At 46.3% G+C, this 21468-nt stretch overlaps 1 protein-coding gene across 5 annotated transcripts in view; it reads left to right on the top strand.

The window, feature by feature from the left end:
• The window catches only part of NRG2 (neuregulin 2), a 313668-nt gene that overhangs the window by 239252 nt on the left and 52948 nt on the right, over positions 1–21468 (top strand). For 4 of the 5 annotated variants that reach the window (XM_048861434.2, XM_075131393.1, XM_048861435.2 and 1 more), the window contains one exon: positions 18269–18327. In XM_048861434.2, the coding sequence (XP_048717391.1) occupies positions 18269–18327 (59 nt within the window). Of the gene's footprint in view, positions 1–17931; positions 18009–18268; positions 18328–21468 lie in introns of all 5 variants that reach the window. The other variant, XM_075131394.1, reaches the window with a different exon arrangement.

The following is a 21468-nucleotide window of genomic DNA, read 5'->3' as shown; positions in this document are numbered from 1 at the left end:
AAGAGAAGGTGGGGTGTAGGTGAGGGGAGGAATAAATGGTTTGATCCATACTTCTTAGCCTTTCCACACTACATTATGGGTCCTGTACCTGTCCCAAAATCCACCCCCATCTCTACTGAAGCGGAGTTCTAGGGCATTGGTCCTTTCATTATGCAGCCTGTTAAAATACTTTTGAATCACAGCAGACTGTTTGACTCTTAAAATGTAAAAATTAAAATACAATTAAAATTACCTAACATTAGAAAATGCACCAGAATCAAAACCCCAGATGGGAACACACAAAGACTTTAGAGTGGTAAACGTTGTGGATTGGGCCTGCCTCTCCATAAAACACACGAGGAGATGCAATGAAAACAGTGTGGATTAAAAAGGTGTAGAAACCCAGTTTCAAACCCAGCCTTTGTTTCTCTTTATCACTGGCAATGAATCCAATGTTTGGATTCTAAGACCTTCTTCTGGGCTGTATTATTTTCCCTTAGCACTCCGGAAAGCAGATTCTGGCCCGTACACCAGCATGGTGTTATCAGATTTTTCGGTATTCCCCTTCTGAGATTCAGCAAGCAGGAAATATGACTTGGGAACATTCCGCTTGTCCACCATGTGTTTTTATCTCCTTAGTCACCTTACTGGAACATACTTAATTATTTAGAGTGCTCTACAAAAACAGAAGATTCTTTCTGTGGATGTTATCTCTGCAAAAGAGCCAGTAGGCACCTGAAATTAATTCCTCTCCTGAAGTGGCTTCTTGCCTGAGATGGTGCAGATATTTTCCATTTGAAAGAGTGAGTGGCCCATGTTTTTGGTTGAACTTTTGTAGCAGGGCCATCAGCAAATTGCTCCTTCCAGCCACCAAAAACCCGGGGAGGAAAATGCAGTGAAATTTTTGCCTGGAAAACCAATTTCAGTTCAGTTCAACATTGAAAAATATAATAATCTAGACTTGGGTCACTGGAAATACATGCCCTGGAATTTCTAATCTGTGGCAGACCTCTCCATAGATTTTTGAGTCTTTGCAGAGTGTTTGCATAATTTAGGCTTTAAAGTAAAAAAATAAAATAAAATAAATCTACCCATTTTGGTTGCAAAGAAAACCTGCTTATGCCTTAGGCAGTGCTGTCATCCTGAATCTGCAAACAGACCATCTGAAACTAAACCTTAGAGAGGTGTGACAGGCCCCAGGTATATTGCAGCCTGTAGGCATATAAACTAAAAAGGATTATAGCACTATATAGAGATAGATAGATATAATTGACCCAACAGCACTAATAAAATAAAGAACCTCTGACCCTGGGGGAAGTGGGAGTGGGAAGAATCATAGGTCCTGCCCCAGATCATCCTGCTAGGAAAAGTCTTAGAAATGGGCCTTATCGTTTCCCAGAAAGGTAAAAAATAATCCTCAGACTCAATTCCAGAGTCCTTAAGAACACCTGCAGTCGGTCAGACAAATCTCCAGCCTCAGCTTGAGGATCCCAGCACACAGCTGCTGGGCTGGAACATGGTGATGGGCCCTGATCACTGGGTCTGGATGAGCTGTGCTGGGCTGAGTATATGAGAGGGGAGAAGTCAAAGGTGGCTGTGCACCATTCGTGCACTCTCCTGATCTTGGGGACATCCATAGGGCGCTTCAGCTCCTTGGCACAAGCTAGAGCAGTCTTAAGGTTGTTCAAACTGATGTTGGCTATCAGACCCTTAGACTGCATTGCATCAACTGTGGATCACCGATGCACAATAGTGCACCACCCATGCTCTCTTACCCTTTAGGATTGCCGATTTGGTAATATTTAAAAAACAGACACTCCAGCAGGAGTGCTGGAAACTGCCTCGCCCTGCCTCTTCTACCTGAGGCCCCACCCCTGCCCCGCCTATTCTTCCACAAAGCCCCACCCATGCCCTGCTTCTTCACATAAGGTCCCACCCTACCTCTTGCCCCTGAGGCCACTCACCCCGTTCACGCCTCTTTCCCACCTGTCACTCGCTACTTTTTCCCTCCCACCCCCCCCCCACCCGGGTTAGGAGGGACTCGCCTGTGGAACCTGGGCTGGGAGCTGCAGCTGCTTGATGCAGATAGGCGGCTGCCCCGGCCCCGGCTGGGTGGGGGCTGCAGCGGGTGATGACCCACCACCTCCCCCACCTGCAGGAACCAGATATTGGGTGGCCGGTCAGTAGATCTGACCAGGCACTGTCAGGGCCCCTTTTCGACCAGGCTTTCCTGTCAAAGACTGAGCACCTGGCCACTCTATTACCTTTCCATGTACTGGCATTTGCCCTCTGCTGTGGGTTGGAGGGTTACACTAAGACAGAATTCCCCTACAGTGGAGTACTCAGCTGCCCAGTTAAGGCAGCTTTATGACCTTTCAATGTCATCAATACAGTTGTGCAAATAACCAATTTTGCAGTTTGGTGGCCAGACTGAAAGATTGAAAAACAAACAAAAAAACTTGTTTCATGTTGACCTAAAATGAAATGTGAAAACAAAATGTTTTGGGAACCAAACAAGTTGATTGAATTTCATGTTGGGTTGAATGAAATATTTTGTTTTGCTTTTGTGTAAAATTTAAAAAAAGTTGTTTCTAATGGAAAGGCTAACTGTTTCTAAACAAAACATTTTGCCTTTTCTGCCTCTGAAGCAATTCAGTGAATTTGATACAGATGCACTAAATCATAGAATATCAGGGTTGGAAGGGACCTCAGAAGGTCATCTAGTCCAACCCCCTGCTCAAAGCAGGGCCAATCCCCAATTTTTTCCCCAGATCCCTAAATGGCCCCCTCAAGGATTGAGCTCACAACCCTACATTTAGCAGGCCAATGCTCAAACCAATGAGCTATCCCTCCCCCCCAAATGTTTTGATCAACCTAAATTTGCATTTTTTTGGCAAGGAAATAATTTAGTCCAAATTTTTTTTACCCAGCTCTAGTTATCAGCGTTGTAGAAAGGGATTGTAACATGGGCGAGGACCTGGTTCTCAGCTTCTAAATTACATGGGACTAGAAACCATCAATTGCTTCACAGAACCAAAATTATGAAAGATCATTTTTGCAAGAATCAGCTTGCAAGATTTAAAGATGCCAATAAATGAACATTCTAACCCTTGTTTTGGCCCTCAGCATAGGATTATGGGAGAGGAACGGTGTAGAGGTTTGGAATATCACAAGTTGAAAATGAAAGATTTCAGAGGTGGGAAAAGATTTTAAAATGAGGGAAGTATGTGACATACAGTCAATTTGATTTTGAAAACTATTCAAAAATGTACATAAATAATTTGCTAAAAAAAACCATGAAGTGAGCTGTAGCTCACGAAAGCTCATGCTCAAATAAATTGGTTAGTCTCTAAGGTGCCACAAGTACTCCTTTTCTTTTTGCAAGCCTTTTCTGTGTCTTATGAGTCAGGTTGCTTCAAAATTCCACAGCTTCCCATCTATATTTTTCCTAATAAATCCACACACTATGGGAGAAAAAAGTCCACAGAATTTTGCAACATTTATGGACATCCCCAGCCCTTACATGTAGCACCACCTTTGCTGTGTCAAGCTGATATTTTGTATTCAAGGTCTCCCCACCATCACAGCTGCCTTGCATAGCATCTACAGTTCATCATCTTCACAGTGTCAGGATCCATGGAGTGCTTCTCAATCAACTTAATAATGTGACCGGGACAAGAAATGATAAGTTGTGCTCTGCTGGGAAAGTGACATGAGGCACCTTTAGTTAGTGTTTGCTCAAATGCTCCCCTTTCTCTGCAGTCATTGATTTGTTTCTTTCCCAGCACCCTGTTCTCTATTCTGCTGCTGCTTCTCCAACAATTCCTACCCCAGAGCTTCAGGAGAAACTCATATTTTATTTATATTTTATTTATTTTTGATTTATTAAGTGTTCCTCTCAATATCTCTGATTGCAGGGTCAGGTTTATAAAATCCACAATGACACAGTTATAGCTACAACATCCTCCCCCCACCCCAGATGTGCAAATTATGGTGCGAACAACTTGCCATTTATTTTTCATTATTCTCCTATTTTAAAAAGCTTCAATCATTCCACAAGTGGGGAGGAGGACAGAGGCAATGCCATGTGACTTAGCTGACCAGTCACACACCACAAACACAAGCAGTGAAAAGATGAAGTGACCAGGTTGCAAACAGTCAGTAAGGTGATAGTTGACAAGCATAATAAGAACAATAAATACATTGGCAGTCTGTTTGTGAACAATTTGCAAACAGATAGAAGGGCTAAATTATTTGGATATTTTATTTGCAATGAATAATTCGGCCAGCTCTAGAATTCAGTCTCTTTCCCAGTCAGTGCATGGCCTCTCTGCTGACCAAGGGGCCAGTAGTTCTAGCTGTGGTGGTTTTGTTATGGAATCCTAGAAACTCAGGTCTGGAAGGGACCTTCAAAGGAGACCGGATCCAGCCCCCAGAGCTGAGGCAGGACCAAGGATGCCTAGACTGGACACATATACCTTCGTGGACACGCATCCACTAGGAACGAGACTGATGCCCGCTCCCTTATATCACATGGGTCACCAAATAGCCATTGGATGCTAATCTGGGCTGGGTAGAAACTGGTGAGCTAGAGGTGAAAATCCCCATCTCCCATACCAAATCCCTTAGCCAGCCAGTCCTAGTCTGTCTACAATGCAAACAGTCAACAATGAGATGAAATGGCGCTGTGTCCAGGCTGATTTGGGGCAGTTACACTTTTTTGGTTCTTTTGCTGAGGTGCTTTAGTTCCTGATGCTGTGGGGTATGTTCTGCTCCTCCCCACCCCATCCTGTCGCGCTCCTGTAAAACCCTTTTTAAGAAACAGCCTGGAACTCTACCCTGCTGCAGCTGAAGCCAATGGGAGCCCTGCCGCTGTCTTCAGTGGACATTGAAGTGGGCCAGCTGCAGTTTGGCCCTTACTGTACAGCGGGTGTCTGGATAAGGCCTTGGCATTTGCTCTCGCTGCTTTCTCCTCTTCTCGTCGGCTGTTCTGGGGAACACAGCCTGTCGGTGCGCTCAGTGCATGATTCTCTGGGACTGGTTTGGGGATAATGACAGAACAATGCTCTTTTTCAGCCCTCTGCACAAATAGGCAGCATGCCTGAAACAGTTCTCCATTCACTTATTTAAGTGCGAGGTGTCCTTTTGCTATATTTTCTCCATATCCTCATAAATTAAACCACCTTCATTTTCATGCTCTTCTTAGTGACAGATTACGGTCTATTCTGAGGAGTTTCCCAGCTGGGTATTGTGATCTTAATTAAAGAAACACTGCAGAGAGCAAAGGGAATGTGCCAGCCGTTAAAGGCTGGTATTACCTGCAAGTGGGCAGGTAAAATTGACACACAGGGCCAGTCTGCACTGGGAACTTCTGTCGCCATAACTACGTCTCTCAGGTGTGTGAAAAGTCCACCCCCTTCAGAGAGGCAGCTATACAACCCTAACCCCAGTGTAATGGCACTAGGCTGATGGAAGAATTCTTCCGCCTCTCAGGAAGGTGGATTATCTAAGCCAATGGGAGCACCCCTCCCATCGGTGCAGGTAGGTCTACACTGAAGTGCTGTAGCTATAGCATTTCATGTGTAGACAAGCCCATGAAGATCCCTCTCAGAGCCACAGTATAGCAGGGTACAGAGATTAGGTGGTGTCTGCTTCGAAACAGGGACCAGATGGTCCCTCACTTCATGTGGGTGTGCAAGGGGCCTTCCCTCCCGCAATGTATGCTCTGAGTAAGGGTCAAGGACAGTGGTAGTTGCTGTTTGGGGGAGCACAGAGGTCCTTTCTGGTCACCCTGTGGGGATCGAGATCATGCCAAAGCGGGAAGGGCCGAGGCAGGCCAATGACTCCAATCCCCTACCAAACTGGTGCATGGAGCTGACCAGGCACAGAGAGGGAATTGAGTTAAAAGATGGTGGCTCCTGAGTGTTCCCCAGGTGGATCAGGGCATGGGGCAAGACGTGCTCCCAACAGGTTGGTGCAGCTCTGCACCATTCCTAACATAGGCCTATGCCTTAGAGGCACAATCCAGACTGAGGGTGGCCTGTGCCTACCCCCTGCCATGTGCGGCCTGCGGTGGTACCAGCCCGTAGCTGAGAGTACAATTGGGAATGAGGGAGATGCTAGTTGTGGAAAGACCTACCCCCCGAGATGGGCCACCCAGGAGCTTTGGAACTTAATGGGGTGCACACAGCTCTGAGAGTAGGGTGGCCAGATAGCAAATGTGAAAAATCAGGACGGGGGTGGGGGATAATAGGAGCCTATATAAGAAAAAGACCCAAAAATCGGGACTGTCCCTATAAAATTGGGACATATGGTCACCCTATCTGAGAGAGACCTGGGACAACCAGCAAAGGCTTAGCAGGTAAAGCCCAGCTGAAGGCTGGTCACACGCACACAGCAATGGCAGCCTTCTGGAATGTCAGCCTTCTGCACGTTCTGTATGTAAGACAACATGCTTTGTCACTAACAATGACCCGACCCCAGCGGTTACCAAATCCCTGCAGCATGTGCTGGCTCCCAGGGAAAGAGCATACTGCTTCTCATCTCGCCCTGTCCTGCCACATGGAGCGAGAGATGCCACATTTCTCAGTGTTCTGTGGTATACTTCCCAGATTCCTAGATTCCAAGGCCAGGTGGGACTATTGTGACCATCTAGTCTGACCCCTTGTATAACACAGGCCAGAGACCTGCCCTGGAATAATCCCTAGAGCATGTGTTTTAGCAAAACATCCAATCTTGATTTAAAAATTGTCAGTGATGGAGAATCCACTTTGACCTTTGCTAATTGTTCCAAGGGTTAATTATCCTCCCTTTTAAACATTTGTGCTTTATTTCCAGTCAGATCTGTAGGCCCATATCCTCAGAGGTTGAAGAATCTGGGCTGTAACCTATTGGAGGACAATACTAAGGGAATGATATCCCTCTTCATAAATTTAGTGCAGCAGGGACTCAGGTAACAAAGGGAGCCCTGGCTGGAGATGGTGTCAGATATTGCACACTTTTCAGGTGCAGCATTATAGTTCAGGAAGCTTGCCTCTAAAATCAGTGAGCTAATGAACACAGAATGCTTGTGATGATGTCTCAGTAGATTGCCACACCCAGCCGAGGCTCAGCTGTGCGACTGCATTAAGGATGGGTAAATCTCAAGAAGCTGGAGGTTTTGTGATCATGCAAAGTAGTTTGGGCATTCACAAAACTTGCTCAGGTTCACAAGTTTTTCTGTCCTATTGCTTCAAACCTGGTATTTTTCCATCAATGATTCAATATAAGTAAAAAATAAAAGCTCACATTTTTCTAGGTAATGGGGAGCCTGTGGTATGTACCACATTAAGCATGGAAGGTTCTTTCTGCCCTCAGCTGCTAGGCTCTTAGCAGTGAGACCTGGAGATGGTGCACACAGTAACTTTTATTGCATTACTATTTCCCCGCTGCTGTATATTTATTTTGCTGTAAATTTCTCGCCAATTTCTTCCCCTGGGATTTATTCCCTCTGCCCCTCTCCTCTCATTTTTCAATCTTTCCTGAGTGGGATGCAAATACAATAATGTTCTAGTTCTGGCCCACTACCTGCAAATAGGCTCGGCAGACTTTGAATTCTCTATCTTTTTTTATACAGTAGAATCTCAGAATTACGGACACCTCAGGAATGGAGGTTGTTTGTAACTCTGAAATGCTCTATAACACTGAACAAGGTGTTACGGACTTCAGCCATGGGGGAGTTGGGACTGCAGCCACAGGGTGGGGTGGGGTCATGGTTCCAAGCGGGGAGGTGGGGGCTTCTGACCCTAGGGGCCACTGGGGCTCTGGGCGGGGGACTCCGGGCTTTTGCCCCACGAGAGCACAAGGGATCAGGGCTTTAGACCTGGGGGGAGTGCTGAGGCTTGGGGCTTCAGCCTCATGGTTCTACTCCTGGCTTCTTCCTTGCGGGGGGTGCTGGGGCTTGGGGCTCCTCACCGCTCCACTCCCTGTTTCAGCTGTGGGTAGGGATGCACTGGGGCTCTAGCTATGCGGGGGAGCCCTGGAGCGAGAAACTGGTGCTGCTCTCGTAGCTAAAGCCCTAACCCCTGGTGACCCACGTGGGGCTGAAGCCAAGAACAGAGCCATGGGGCTGAATCCTCGAGCCCTGGCGACCCTCACGGAGATGAAGCCAGGAATGGAGTCATGAGGCTGAAGCCCTGAGCTCCAGAGCTCACCCGGGTCTAAAGCCCAAGAGTCAGAAACCCCGAGCCCCCTCCACCTGGAGCCCTAACCGCCCCCTCACCCTGCGGCTGCAGCCCCAACCCCCCATGGCTGAAGCCATGAGCCCCAGGGTTAAAGCCCCAAGGCAGTATAGTGTTTTGCTTTTTGTTTTTGTCTCTGCTGCTGCCTGATTGATGACTTTTGTTTTCACAGGGTGTCCGGTTGACCGGTAAGTCCATAACTCTGGTGTTCGTATCTTTGAGGTTCTACTGTATGTTTGTATTGTATAGTTGCCTAACACAATGGAGCCCAGCCTATTTGAGTTCTTTAGGTGCTATCACAGAATAAATGTTAAATTCAGTGGCAAAAAACTGTTAACACAAAGTGAAGCTGGCTTGGAGGTGGGTCATTCCCTTGCAGAATGCTAAGTTCAGTAAAACTCGAACAACTGAAAACCAGGAAACACCATGCAACCTTAACTCTGCCCTTTTCCAGCACAGTCCCAGTACACCCTATTAACCCACCCACCTTTTGTCTGCCCATGCCCTGTTGCTGAAATGTTCAAGCTCTTCACCTTCCTTTATATCCCACTCACTCTGACCCACAGGATTCCGTTGAACACTGTTAAAGGACAAAAAGAAAAAAAAGGTTGCCCATGCCACCTTCCCTCTGCCCTCTTCAAGCAATGCCTCAATATGCACATAGCACCCGGGCACTGTATGATTCAGGAGGTTCCAGATCCTGGCATACACTCTCACACAGCCAGTTCCCCAGAAGGAATGCCACATGTGTACAGTTTAAGAAACACTTCACTTGAAGACAGTAGAGGGAAGATGGCGTGACAACTTACATAACATAAGAACGGCCATAGTGGGTCAGACCAAAGGTCCATCTAGCCCAGTATCCAGGTGCCCCAGAGGGAATGAACAGAACAGGTAATCATCAAGTGATCCGTCCCCTGTCGCCCAGTCCCAGCTTCTGGCAAACAGAGGCTAGGGACACCACCCCTGCCCATTCTGACTAATGGCCGTTGATGGACCTATCCTCCTCCATGAACTTATCTAGTTCTTTTTTGAAGCCTGTTACACTCTTGGCCTTCACACCATCCTCTGGCAAAGAGTTTCACAGACTGACTGTGTATTGTGTAAAGAAATACTTCCTTTTCTTTGTTTTAAACCTGCTGCCTATTAATTTCATTTGGTGACCCCTAGTTCTTGTGTTATGAGAAGGAGTAAATAACACTTCCTTATTTACTTTCTCCACACCAGTCATGATTTTATAAACCTCAACCATATCCCCCCTTAGTCGTCTCTTTTCCAAGCTGAAAAGTCCCAGTCTTATTAATCTCTCCTCATACGGAAGCTGTTCCATACCCCTAATCATTTTTGTTTCCCTTTTCTGAACCTTTTCCAAATCCACTATATCTTTTTTGACATGGGGCGACCACATCTGCACACAATATTGAAGATGTGGATGTACCATGGATTTATATAGAGGAAATATGATATTTTCTGTGTTATTATCTATCACTTTCTTAATGATTCTGTTCACTTTTTTGACTTCTCCACCACCCCCTTTTTTGTGTGCTGTGGGTGAGAATGAATGGGTTGTAAAAGAACGCAAAGGGTTGTATATTTCAACAACTGTGGGGTTGGCAGAGTAAAGGTGTGTGCATGTTAATGGGATGTATTGGGGCATTGCTGAAAGAGGGCAGAGTTAAGGTTGCACAGGTAACCTTAACTGTGCATTTCCTCATTTTCAGATGTTTGAGTTTTGCTTGACTCAGCAGTTTGCAAGGGGACGACCTACCACCAACCAATCTTAATTCTGCATTAATTTTTTTTTTGTCATTGAATTTCCTAGGTCTTTGCACAGGAAAGCTCTATTAGTAGTCATTTAGGCAGTTGTTTATATCGTGTCCCACAGTTAGCATACTGAGCCAGCTCCCCCCAACCCTACCCTGCACACACATCAGCTGTGCCCACCAGCTGTGCTTCGGTACACCTCCCAAGCTATGCCCCTGACCCATTCAGTGTGTTTCCCCACCTCCCCACTACTGTAGCTGGGCCTCTCCACCACAATTAGGGAACGCATCACCCTGAACTCTTCACACTCTGGTATACAAAAGTTTCTAGTGCCTCCCTCCTCCTATAACCGAACACATGTGCAGTGCCTGGAGCAAAGTGGAATAGTGTTCGGTTGCAGGGGGATTGGGGTTCACTGGAAGAGCTCAGGGTGCACGGTGGGTTGGGGTGCACTGGCAGACCTGGGGTTACAGGGGGGTTGGGGTGCACTGGCAGAACTGAGGGTTCAGAGGGTTTGGGGTGCACTAGCAGAGCTCGGGTTGCATGGGGGTTGGGATGCACTGGCAGAGTTGGGAGTATGTGGGTTGGGATGCACTGGCAGAGCTGGAGGTGCAGGAAGTTGGAGTCCACTGGAAGAGCTGGGGATGCAGGGAGGGTTGGGGTGCACTGGCAGAGTTGTAGGTCTGCAGGTTGGGGTGCACTGGCAGAGCTGAAGGTGCAGGGGATTGGGGTGCACTGGCAGAGCTGGGAGTGCGGGGGGGCTGGGGTACACTGGCAGAGCTGAGGGTATGGAGGTTGGGGCGCACTGGCAGAGCTGGGAGTGCAGGGGGGCTGGGGTGCACTGGCAGAGCTGAGCGTGCAGGGGGGTTGGGGTGCACTGGCAGAGCTGAGGGTATGGAGGTTGGGGTGACCTGGCAGAGCTGGGAGTGCAGGGGGCTGAAGTGCACTGGCAGAGCTGAGGTTTCAGGGAGTTGGGGTGCACTGGCAGAGCTGAAGGTGCAGGGGGGCTGGGGCGCACTGGCAGAGCTGAGGGTACGGAGGTTGGGGCGCACTGGCAGAGCTGGGAGTGCAGGGGGGCTGGGGTGCACTGGTAGAGCTGGGAGTGTGGGGGGGCTGGGGTGCACTGGCAGAGCTGAGGGTACGGAGGTTGGGGTGCACTGGCAGAGCTGGGAGTGCAGGGGGGCTGGGGTGCACTGGCAGAGCTGAGAGTACGGAGGTTGGGGCGCACTGGCAGAGCTGGGAGTGCGGGGGGGCTGGGGTGCACTGGCAGAGCTGAGGGTACGGAGGTTGGGGCGCACTGGCAGAGCTGGGAGTGCAGGGGGGCTGGGGTGCACTGGTAGAGCTGGGAGTGCAGGGGGCTGGGGTGCACTGGCAGAGCTGGGAGTGCGGGGGGGCTGGGATGCTCTGGCAGAGCTGAGGGTACGGAGGTTGGGGCACACTGGCAGAGCTGGGAGTGCAGGGGGGCTGGGGCGCACTGGCAGAGCTGGGAGTGCGGGGGGGCTGGGGTGCTCTGGCAGAGCTGAGGGTACGGAGGTTGGGGCGCACTGGCAGAGCTGGGAGTGCAGGGGGTTGGCATGCACTGGAAGAGCTGAGGGTTGCCATGCCTCCCACACCTGAGTCCATAATCTTTCTTGCCTCCCCTACTTTATATCCCTGTTCATGCCCCGCCCCATAACCTCCCTCCCCTCGCTGCAGCCCCAACGCCCTCTGCTCCTCCTTCCGCACTCCTCCCTCCCCTAACAGCCCTTCCTTTCCTGTAAGCAGTCACATGTCCGCTTCCTCCCCCCACCCAAAGACTAGTTCAGTTTCCACAAAATAAAATTGCCAGCCATGATCCACAATTCCTGCCACCTCCAACCATTCAGTCCAAAACTCTGTCTTACGTGGGGGGCTGTGATTAACTTACCCATAGTTCCCTTAATGGAAGGGTGAGCTCACAGCCATCCAGAGGGCTGGGATTCATCCAGGCATTAGTACCTGCCTGGTTAGCATTACAAGGCAGCAAAAGGGAACCATTGGGAAGGGGGCGGGGGAACGACTGTAACTCAGGAGCCCCTTGGTTAAATGACCCCAAATTAGGATCACTAATGCTACCCTATGCCCCTATGAGGCATACTAGATTTCCAAGGTTTCAGAGTAACAGCCATGTTAGTCTGTATTTGCAGATTTCAAAGCCAGCTGAATAAGTTTTTGGATTTTAGTGTACTTACAAGGTTCGAGCTTTAAAGCATATAAAACAACAGGAATGGAAACCCTTTGGCCTTTTCCCTGTATTTGGGAAAGTGCACATAAAAATGGATGTTTTATAAAATACTGTTCTCACTTTGGGTTCCCCAAAGATTTAGTGGTAGGTTCCATGTGCTACCTTGGGTAAAACTCAACAGATTGAGACTGTTTTGACCTGCAACATAGGAATAGTTTGATCTCTAGCTCTGGGCAAAAAAAACCCCCACCTGGAAACTTTTTAAAAAATTGCTATTTTTTCCCCTGTCCCAAACCGTTCCAAATTTGAGTCACTAACCCTACCCTACCCTACCCTCTCCTGAGGCACAACGAACCTCAAAGAAATCAAATTAAGCAGGTTGATTTTAGAGGACTTTAAAAGGTTGCCCTTTAAACAGACACATCATTAACTCTAGTGGCACTGCTGCACCACTGTAATAATTTCTCAGATCCCAGGCAGGTATGTGCAATAAACTTGGAGATAAATAGGATGCCTGTGAAAGCATTCAGGTGCCTCTGTACAGAGGGGCCATTTGGAAGTTTATGAATAGGGTGCATATAAATCTATCTGTATCACTAGTGGTGGGTGGACTTCAAAAAGGTTCGGATGAATAAATATCCAGAAGTTTGGCGTGTTTTATACAAATCACAGAGCCCTTTGTATCTTTTTATCCAAGCTCACATTTCCCCAGAGATACCCAGGTGACCTCCCTTCACTCCACAGCCCTAGGATTGCTACCTTCAGACTGCCAAAACGTGCATCCCATGCACTGTACTTCATGGCCTCAGCTGCCACTCCCCCATCAGGGTGAAGGTCCATGGAGTGAATGCACTGTTGCCACCTCTTCTGTGCCCTTCACACTGAAGTGACATTTATTAAGCTTTCCCCTGCATTGCATTCCAGAGGGACTGTCTGAGATCTTGCATACTATTGAGATCAAGGGTGAAATTTTTAGTTATCTGAATGACTTAGAAAGCTAACTTCAATTTTCAGAAGTGACTTGGGAACTTAAGAGCCTAATCCTCATTGAAAGTTCATGGTATTTGGGCACCTTAGGCACTAGAGAAAATTGTACTCGAACAGGCACAGCATACAAACTGATGGCAACAGCAGGGCTGGGGCCAGGACCGGATTATGTAGGAGCCTTCAGCAGGAATGGAATAGAGGACTAGGGACAGTATCCCTTGTTGGAAAGAAGGATCATGGTCAGAGCTGCAGTGGGAGAAAGGTGAGGAAATGTTGTAGAAAGGACCAAAAGTTCAGGCTGGTTCTTAGTTTGCCCAGACTTGTTTTCCCATCTCAGAAATCTTCCCATAGTGGAGGTCACATGTATCTCTGTCATTTCTGGAGAGACCCTCACTCAGAGGTGCCGGAATAGGGGAGGCCAGGGGGCCATGGCCCCATCACTTTTTAAAGTGGGAGGGCTATGCTCTCCCACCTTTTTCTTGCATTAAAGGCGAATGACAGGGGGAGGGGGTGGAGAGGAGCAAGTGGCAGACAGGGCCTCAGGGGACGAGGTGGAGTGGGGGTGGGGCTTGGGGAAAGAGGAGGGGCAGGGGCGGGGTCTCAGGGGAAGAGAAGGGGTGGGGGCTCAGGAGGAAGGGGTGGAGCAGGGGTGGGGCCAAGGTTCGGGCACTGTTGCCCCCCACTTCTAGGGAGCTTCTGGCACTCCTGTCCTCGTCCCCCTGCCAGTAGGACATCTATGGACATACTTTATGTAGACTCCAAGTGTCTGAAAATTGAGATACAGTGACATCTGCATGGGAGTCAGGCATGTCACCACTGGCCTAACCAAACTGGCACATGACACTATCTTGATTTGACTTCACCACAGACTCTGCAGCTCCTGACAGCAGCATTTTGGAGGCCATGGCTGCACTGCAGAACTTACAGTGGTGCAGCTGCTCCGATGCACCTGCGCCATGGTAATGCTGCTAGTGCAGACACTCTAGGTCAAAGGAGAGAGCTCTCCCATTGCTAATTATTCCAAGCCCCGCAAGCGGTGGTAGCTATGGCAGCAGGAGAAGCTCTCCCGCTGACATAGCACTGTCCACACCGGTGCTTAGGTCGGTGTAACTTACGTCACTTGGGGGGGTGGCTTATTCACACCCCTAAGCAACATAACTTATACTGACGTAAGCTGTAGCATAGCCATAGCAAACGTCTAGTGTCATCATGTTCAAACATGCCATGATATTCCTCCCTATAGCACCACTTTCAGAACAGGTTGTGTGACTGTGAATTGACTCCTCTGGGAACCTGAGACAATGATACAGTAATGTAGGTGGGATTTCCTTACCCATTGAAAGTTACCAGGAAGTGGAGATTTTCCAGCCAGGGGTTAGTAGCAGCATTTGCAAATTATTAGCAATAGTAAAATAGCATTAGAAATAGTAAAAATATTCTAACTAATAATGAATAGGAAGCTCAGTCTGTTTAGTTGATCAAAGAGAAGATTGAGATTGACTTGATTACAGTGTATAAGGAGCAAATATTGGGTACTAAAGGGCTCATTGAGCTAGCACAGAAAGCTAGAACAGGAAGTTCAAGCCAAACACATTCCAGTTAGAAACAAGGCATGCATTTCTAACCAAGGGTGATCAGCCCTGGAACAAGCTACCAAGGGAAGCGGCAAATATTCCATCTCTTGAAGTCTTCAAATCAAGACCAGCCTGGACTGTCAAACCCAAGTTAATGGGCTCAGTACAGGGGTATCAGGGTGGCCTGTATTATACAGGTCAGACTAGATGATCTATTGAGCCGTTCTGGCCCAAAAATCTATCAATAATATTTTGCACGTCTATACTGGCTTTAGTCTGAGGTTCACAAAGCATGTTACAAACACTGATCTCCCTAGCTTCCTAGCAGAGTCTGAATGTAGAAGGTGAGTCTGTCAGCTGCCCCAGAGCTCCGCACAGCGCATTCAGGAGTGAGTGGGACAAGGCTGGCTGTAAGCTGCCTTTGGATGCCCTGTTAGAGGGGAGTCCTCCAGCTCAGAGGTGTCTGTATTCCGCCTTCTGGGTAATCAGTGCAGTACAGATGGGGAATCACGCAGCCCTAGTCTGCACAGCCCTCCCTCACACAGATGGGGAACTTAGTCTGGGCCCCTCTTCATGCAGTAGCACATGCTGGTGTGTTTGTGTTTCCAACAAGGGAGGGAAATGTAACAATCAAAAAGAAAAAAACAACATCCTCTCCATTTCTAAAGTGTTCAGAGAACATTCCACTTTTTAAGCCCCCCCCCTTTCAAAACAGGTAAATCTAAGACTAAGGCAATTTGACAGTGTTCCTTTAAACAAGTAAACACAAGAAGTTGAAATGCAGCCCTTTTCTTTTCTTATTATTGCCACTGAATTATTTGTATATCCATAGTGTATCCGCTAAGCATACACTTGGCAAGAAAAAACAATTCTATTCTACCCCTGAGCAATAGTACAGAGTTAATCTGTCAACATGTGTTTGAACTATAAAGCTTTGATCATGCTAAATGTTGCATACGGTTAAAAAAATAAACAATTCTTCCCCTCTCCCCCGTAATTTATCTGTAGACTGGTAGAAAGTACTAGTGTGAATTTGGCAGAGGGAAGATGTCTGTTTTCTATGGAGTATGGAGAGGTCAGTAATTCAGGCAGCATTATATAAAAACTAGCATGCCCCTCTGCAGCTAGTACATCACATTCATCCCTGGTGTAACTTCAGTGAAGTCAGCAAAGTTATGCTGGGGAGGCATTTGGTGTCTAATTCCCTTTTCCTATGTGAGCCAAAAATGCGGATGCTACAATTATTATGTCAGTAGGTCTATCCATGAATCACAGAAAAATTACACATAAGAACTAAAGTGCTGACCGTAATCTAATCATCCTTGAGGTCAGGTTGAATGTAGACATTTAAAAATATATCAGGACGACTGAAACTTTGATGGGGCATATATAATGGAATGGGAGAGAAACAGGAAACAGCCCCAATCTCAAGCTTCCAACTTTCTTGGTATCTCTTGGTCTCTGATCTGTTGGCTGATAGGGATCTAGCAGTCACTGTAGGGCCAACAATTCTTTTCAGTCTAATGAGTACGAGGATCTTCCCCAGGATGAGAATCCGGGGCAAACTATACTGGTGGGGGGTTGACAATGGGAGGCTCTAAAGTAGTGATACTCAGACCTCAGTGGTTCAGGAGCCAAATTAGCGATCAACATTACCCAAAAGAGCCACAGTCATGTGACTTCACTGGTACATTTACTATTATATCTATATCTATATTATTGTCACTGCAAAATGACTGACCAAGTATCATTATTTTATCAACTACAATTGGTTAGTAATATAGTAAAACCATCCTGATTGGTTAATAATTAAATCGCACAGTGTTTTAATATCATGTGCCACAAAGAACCACAGGAGACATATTAAAGAGCCACTTGCAGCTCCCGAGCCTCAGTCTGAGTACTGTAGCTGCAGAGTGTGTAAGACACAAAGACTGCTGCCAGCTGGAGCCCAGCTGACTGAATAGGAGGCAACCCTGGCCATTGTGATGTCACCAAAGGGTAGGCAGCCTGTGCCAGGAGAGGGAGTTGGGTGATGAGAGAGCTCATTTGGGGTCAGAGAGAGAGAGGTCTGTGGGCTAGACAGAGGGATCGGAGAGTCAGGGACAGGTAAGGACAATGTGGGGGAATAACCTAGTTAGGCTAGGAGAAAGGGTGGAGAAGGAGAACGAGTAAGAAAGGAGCCTTTTTTGGTTTTGGAGAAGCATTTGAATTGTTCAGGGTTAAACCTCCAAACTCCAACTTTTGAGGTTCAATCCTGTGGGTCAAGTTAAAAGAACCTTCCGACAAAGCAACTTTTCCATCCCTTTGGACTGGCCTTGCCAGCAACATGCTACATGCATCAGTGCTAAACGTCGTGGTTCCAGTGCCTCCCATGTGTAACTCTGCCCCGCAACACTGAACCCCAATAACTAGACACACTGAGGGATCTTGTCCAGGCATTTCACTGGTTTGCAGCTGCCTGAGCCACAAAGCAAAATCTCTACCTGTTACACCACTGTAATGACCGGAGCGGAGTTCCTCTGGATTTGCACTTGTGTAAATGATGGCTGAATATGGCCCTAGGCTTGCAGATCATCCTGGTGCAGTACTAGTGACTGGGGGTGTCATGAGACCCCAGCAACTGGACAGGGGCTTGTTCCAGTGCAACTTTATTGTCTATCCCTTACCATGGAAAACCATTGAGAATGCTCTCTCCATAACCCTAATACAACAGGTTCCCCTGGAAGAGTGCTGGAGCTTCCTGCAGTGCCTCTGGGGAGTAACGGCATTAGGTGGAGTAGGACACTTACCGTGCACCACTTCCAAATAGCTCTATCAACCTGTGGTACCTGCTGCCAGTCTGTGTACGTAGTGACAGTAACACTAGTCTCCAAGAAGGTTGCTCGGTAGCACAAAGCCTGCCTGCCCCTCTTGTCAGGTGGCAGCTGGTGGAGGTGATTAGCAGTGGGCAGGTGAGTAGGAAGGTGACAGGCCTAAAATGAAAGGATGGGTTTGCTGACACCTGGCCGCCTGAAGATTAGAAAAGAACAGAATATTGATATAAAGGAAACCTGATTAAACAAAGCAGAGATTAAATGGAGGAACTGTACATAAAGCTTTTAACTTTATTTTTCCATTCATCACTATGCACTTTTATTTCTAACCATAGCCTCGAGGATGCTGCCAGATTTGTTCTGTGATTTGTCCCCTTTTCCTCCTCCAGATGTCCAAACGGATTCTTCGGACAGAGATGTTTGGAAAAACTGCCTTTGCGATTGTACATGCCAGATCCTAAGCAAAGTATGTTTGAAGAGAAAAAATGCACCACACTACTTAAATCTCCTGGGCACAGCGCAGCACTGGATTTAGAGTGGTCTAGCCAGGGGTGTGTTTTGATAGAATGTTTGGGTTAGGGAAACAGGTAAGGGATCAGGCTGAAAGCAAATCATAGGAATCGTGGAAGGGATCTGAGGTGGCATCAGGAGGGGCCGCATTTCAGTCCACTTCGATATCATTTTGCTATCTTGTTTCTCTCTTTCTGGTTTTCTTTCTTTCGTTAGGTGTCCGATCGAATTCACCGGGGATCGGTGTGAGCACTTCGCAATGGTCAGCTTCTCCAGTATGTCTCTTTCTACTTCTCTTTCTCCCTGATTATCGTAGCACTGTGTGACATCTTTAAAGCAGGTTCTTCCATTCCTTAGGGCCTTGTTCTCCTCTTTTTGTGCCCGTGTAGCTCTGGCTGACATTAATGGGAGCTAAGTGAGTGCTGCTAAGAGGAAAATGAAAGCCCTCGCTGTCTCACAATCATTTTGAATGGTTCTTGCTTTCACTTGTAAACGAACATAATGTAGGATTTTACAGTTTGCTCTTTTCATGTAAAATCCAAATAAGCAAAGATTTTCAAGTGTGCTGTGGAGAACAGGTTGAGTGATAAGAAACCTCTATTAACATTATTATCACATGAGGAACTGCTTTGCACAATACACAGGAATCCTTTCCTTAACTTTGAAAGTGGGATCTGTGAGTTTCTCTGTACCAATTTGGGAATGATAGGTAGAGTTGGGCTGAAGACCACCAATTATTTCAGAAGAACGGCCATACTGGGTCAGACCAGTGGTCCATCTAGTGGAAACATCCCCTGTCATCCAGTCTGAGCTCCTGGCAGTCAGAGGTTTAGGGACACCCAAAGCATGGGGTTGTGTCCCTGACCATCTTGGCTAATAGCCATTGATGGACCTACCCTCCAGGAACTTATCTAATTCTTTTTTTGAAACCAGTTATACTTTTGGCCTTCACAATATTTCCTTGCATTTTTTCAGAGACTAGGCTGTGTTTACTTTTCCAGCAGCTAAGCGAAGCTTCACTCACTGTGAAATTGATATTACCCATTGCGAGCTTTGGGTCAAACCCTGACGTCTTTTCTAAGGGCTGGATTATGGCTGTTCCTTTCAGAAGTTCTGGGTGGTGCACCTCCTGAAGGGGTGTAGCCATAGATATCCCTCTCTGAGACAGAGTTCCTCCCACATCTCCCCATGGAATATGGCAGCCTTACACTGATGCAGGGCAGTGCCTGACTTAGATGACTGAATTCTTCATTTTTACTAGGTCCCTGTTTAGACAAACTCCTTTGTATCCATGTCAGCAGGAGTTTGTAGTGTGAGTGTAAAACTCAGGGCAAAATTCTGATCTTGGTGTAAATCAGGAATAAGACCATTGAAGCCATTGGACTTGCTGTGGATTTACACCAGTGTAACTAAGAATCCAGCCACAGTTATGGACATCAGACATTGGCCTTTTCAAATGGCCAATTATGCAACCTTTACATGGAGTAGTACATATGTGAGTAGCCCCCTTGACTTGAGTGGGACTGCTCATGTGAGTAAGTACTGTGCAGAGTGAATAAAAGTTGCAGAATCAGGCCATTTAATTAGCAGCATACACTCAGTTAAACAAAATGTGCAAGCATTTGTTGTGTCCAGTCACAAAGTGTGTGCTCACTATGCGATCCTTGCTACCTGGCTTACAGTTGTGGTCCAAGTTCTGGTAGGTCAGCCAGTCTTTCAGAATTTGTGCATTTCTGAGATTTGTGAACATGGGCTGGGAGCTTCTAAAATGTTTGCCCAGCTATTTCTCCTTAGTTTTTGTCATTGTTTTGCTGCTTTGCAAAATATACACCCCGTGCAATATAAGGATTTAGGGCATTGCAGAGGATGTATTTTTAAAACTTGCTCAGTTCATCCGGCTATTATTTGCCCCTAATTTTCGTCAAAGGAAAGCCTTATAGCTAAAGAACACCAGATCCTTATAAGTGAAACTATACAAAGGGGTCACCATTGAGATGTCATTATTTGTGAACGGACACCACATACCCAGTGATATCTAAGATCTGTCCTTACAAATTCCTAGACCACCCCTGTTTCTCCCTCTACTTATAATAGTAGATATCAGTAGTAACTATGTAGTAACAGCTGGGAAATGTTAACTTTATAATAGTTTCTACTGCATGCACAAACAAGATGCAATGGGCTTTGTCAATGAGGATTTGGCTAGAGATGAGTGAAAATTGGATTTCTGTCCCATAGAAAATTTTGCTATTTTAACATTTTGTTTTTTTCCCAAATTGGAATGCAAAGTTTAAATATCAAATTTTTGCTCAGAACAAAACATTCCAAACAAATTAAATTTGGAAATGGCACAATGTTTTCTTTCAGCATTTTTGATCAAAATAATAATAATTTTGATATTTCCGAATCAGAACGTTTTATGAACTGACTCAAAATATTTCATTTTATGCTAGTTCAACATTAAACCGCATTTCCCGATAGTAGGACATTGACATGTGGGAGTTATAGTTCAGGTAGGACTCCTCTATTCTCTCCTATGGGCTCCCTGGCCAGGCCACATTTACTATGATCCACCCACAGCTATCAGAGTAACAGCCGTGTTAGTCTGTATTCGCAAAAAGAAAAGGAGTACTTGTGGCACCTCACTTAAGGCTGTAGCTCACGAAAGCTTATGCTCAAATAAATTGGTTAGTCTCTAAGGTGCTACAAGTACTCCTTTTCTTTTTACCCACAGCTATGTGACTCCCATGATGCACCATATCACTTGGTCAGAGGGGAGACTGTAGTGCATCATGGTTTGGTCAGGGAGAGGCATCATAATTTTTGCAAAGAAGTTTTGCCATTTTCTTGCAATAAAAATAGCTTTTTTGTTAAAACAATGAGTTCTTATCAGTGAGAAGTGCCATTTGTTTTGTCGGAACATTCACGGGAAGACCAACTATGCTTTGATTTTTTTGCAAGACTGTAAAAATGTGATTTTTTCATTGTTGGTGAGAATTTTTTGTTATATTCATGGTTTAAAATGACACTGTCAACTTTAAAATCACATATTACAATCTAACCCATTTCTTGACCTACATCAGTTAATCACCCACTGATTATTAAATGTCCAGGTTACCTTTCAGTAATTATTTGTTTATTTTTTACATTTGTCTCAACTTCAATAATAATAATCAGAGAAGTGAGGTTCACCTTTATTTATAGCTGGTTTCATTTCCAGATTTGCAGTGCTGCAATGTTTGGATTACAGACATGGCAGAGGAATGTTATTTGGTTTCAAATTTTTCCAAATGGAAGATTTAAAGGAAAAAAATAACATTTCTCTTGGGTTTTTTTGTTTGTTTGTTTTTAACAAAATCTAAATATGGGGCCCAATAAAAGTTAGCACTATGTCTTTAATTATCTTTCCACTTCAT

Source organism: Caretta caretta, chromosome 8 (genome assembly GCF_965140235.1).
Source record: "Caretta caretta isolate rCarCar2 chromosome 8, rCarCar1.hap1, whole genome shotgun sequence".
Taxonomy (NCBI): domain Eukaryota; kingdom Metazoa; phylum Chordata; order Testudines; family Cheloniidae; genus Caretta; species Caretta caretta.
Note: the sequence above shows the minus strand (reverse complement) of the source record. Positions and strands in the feature narration are given on the sequence as shown.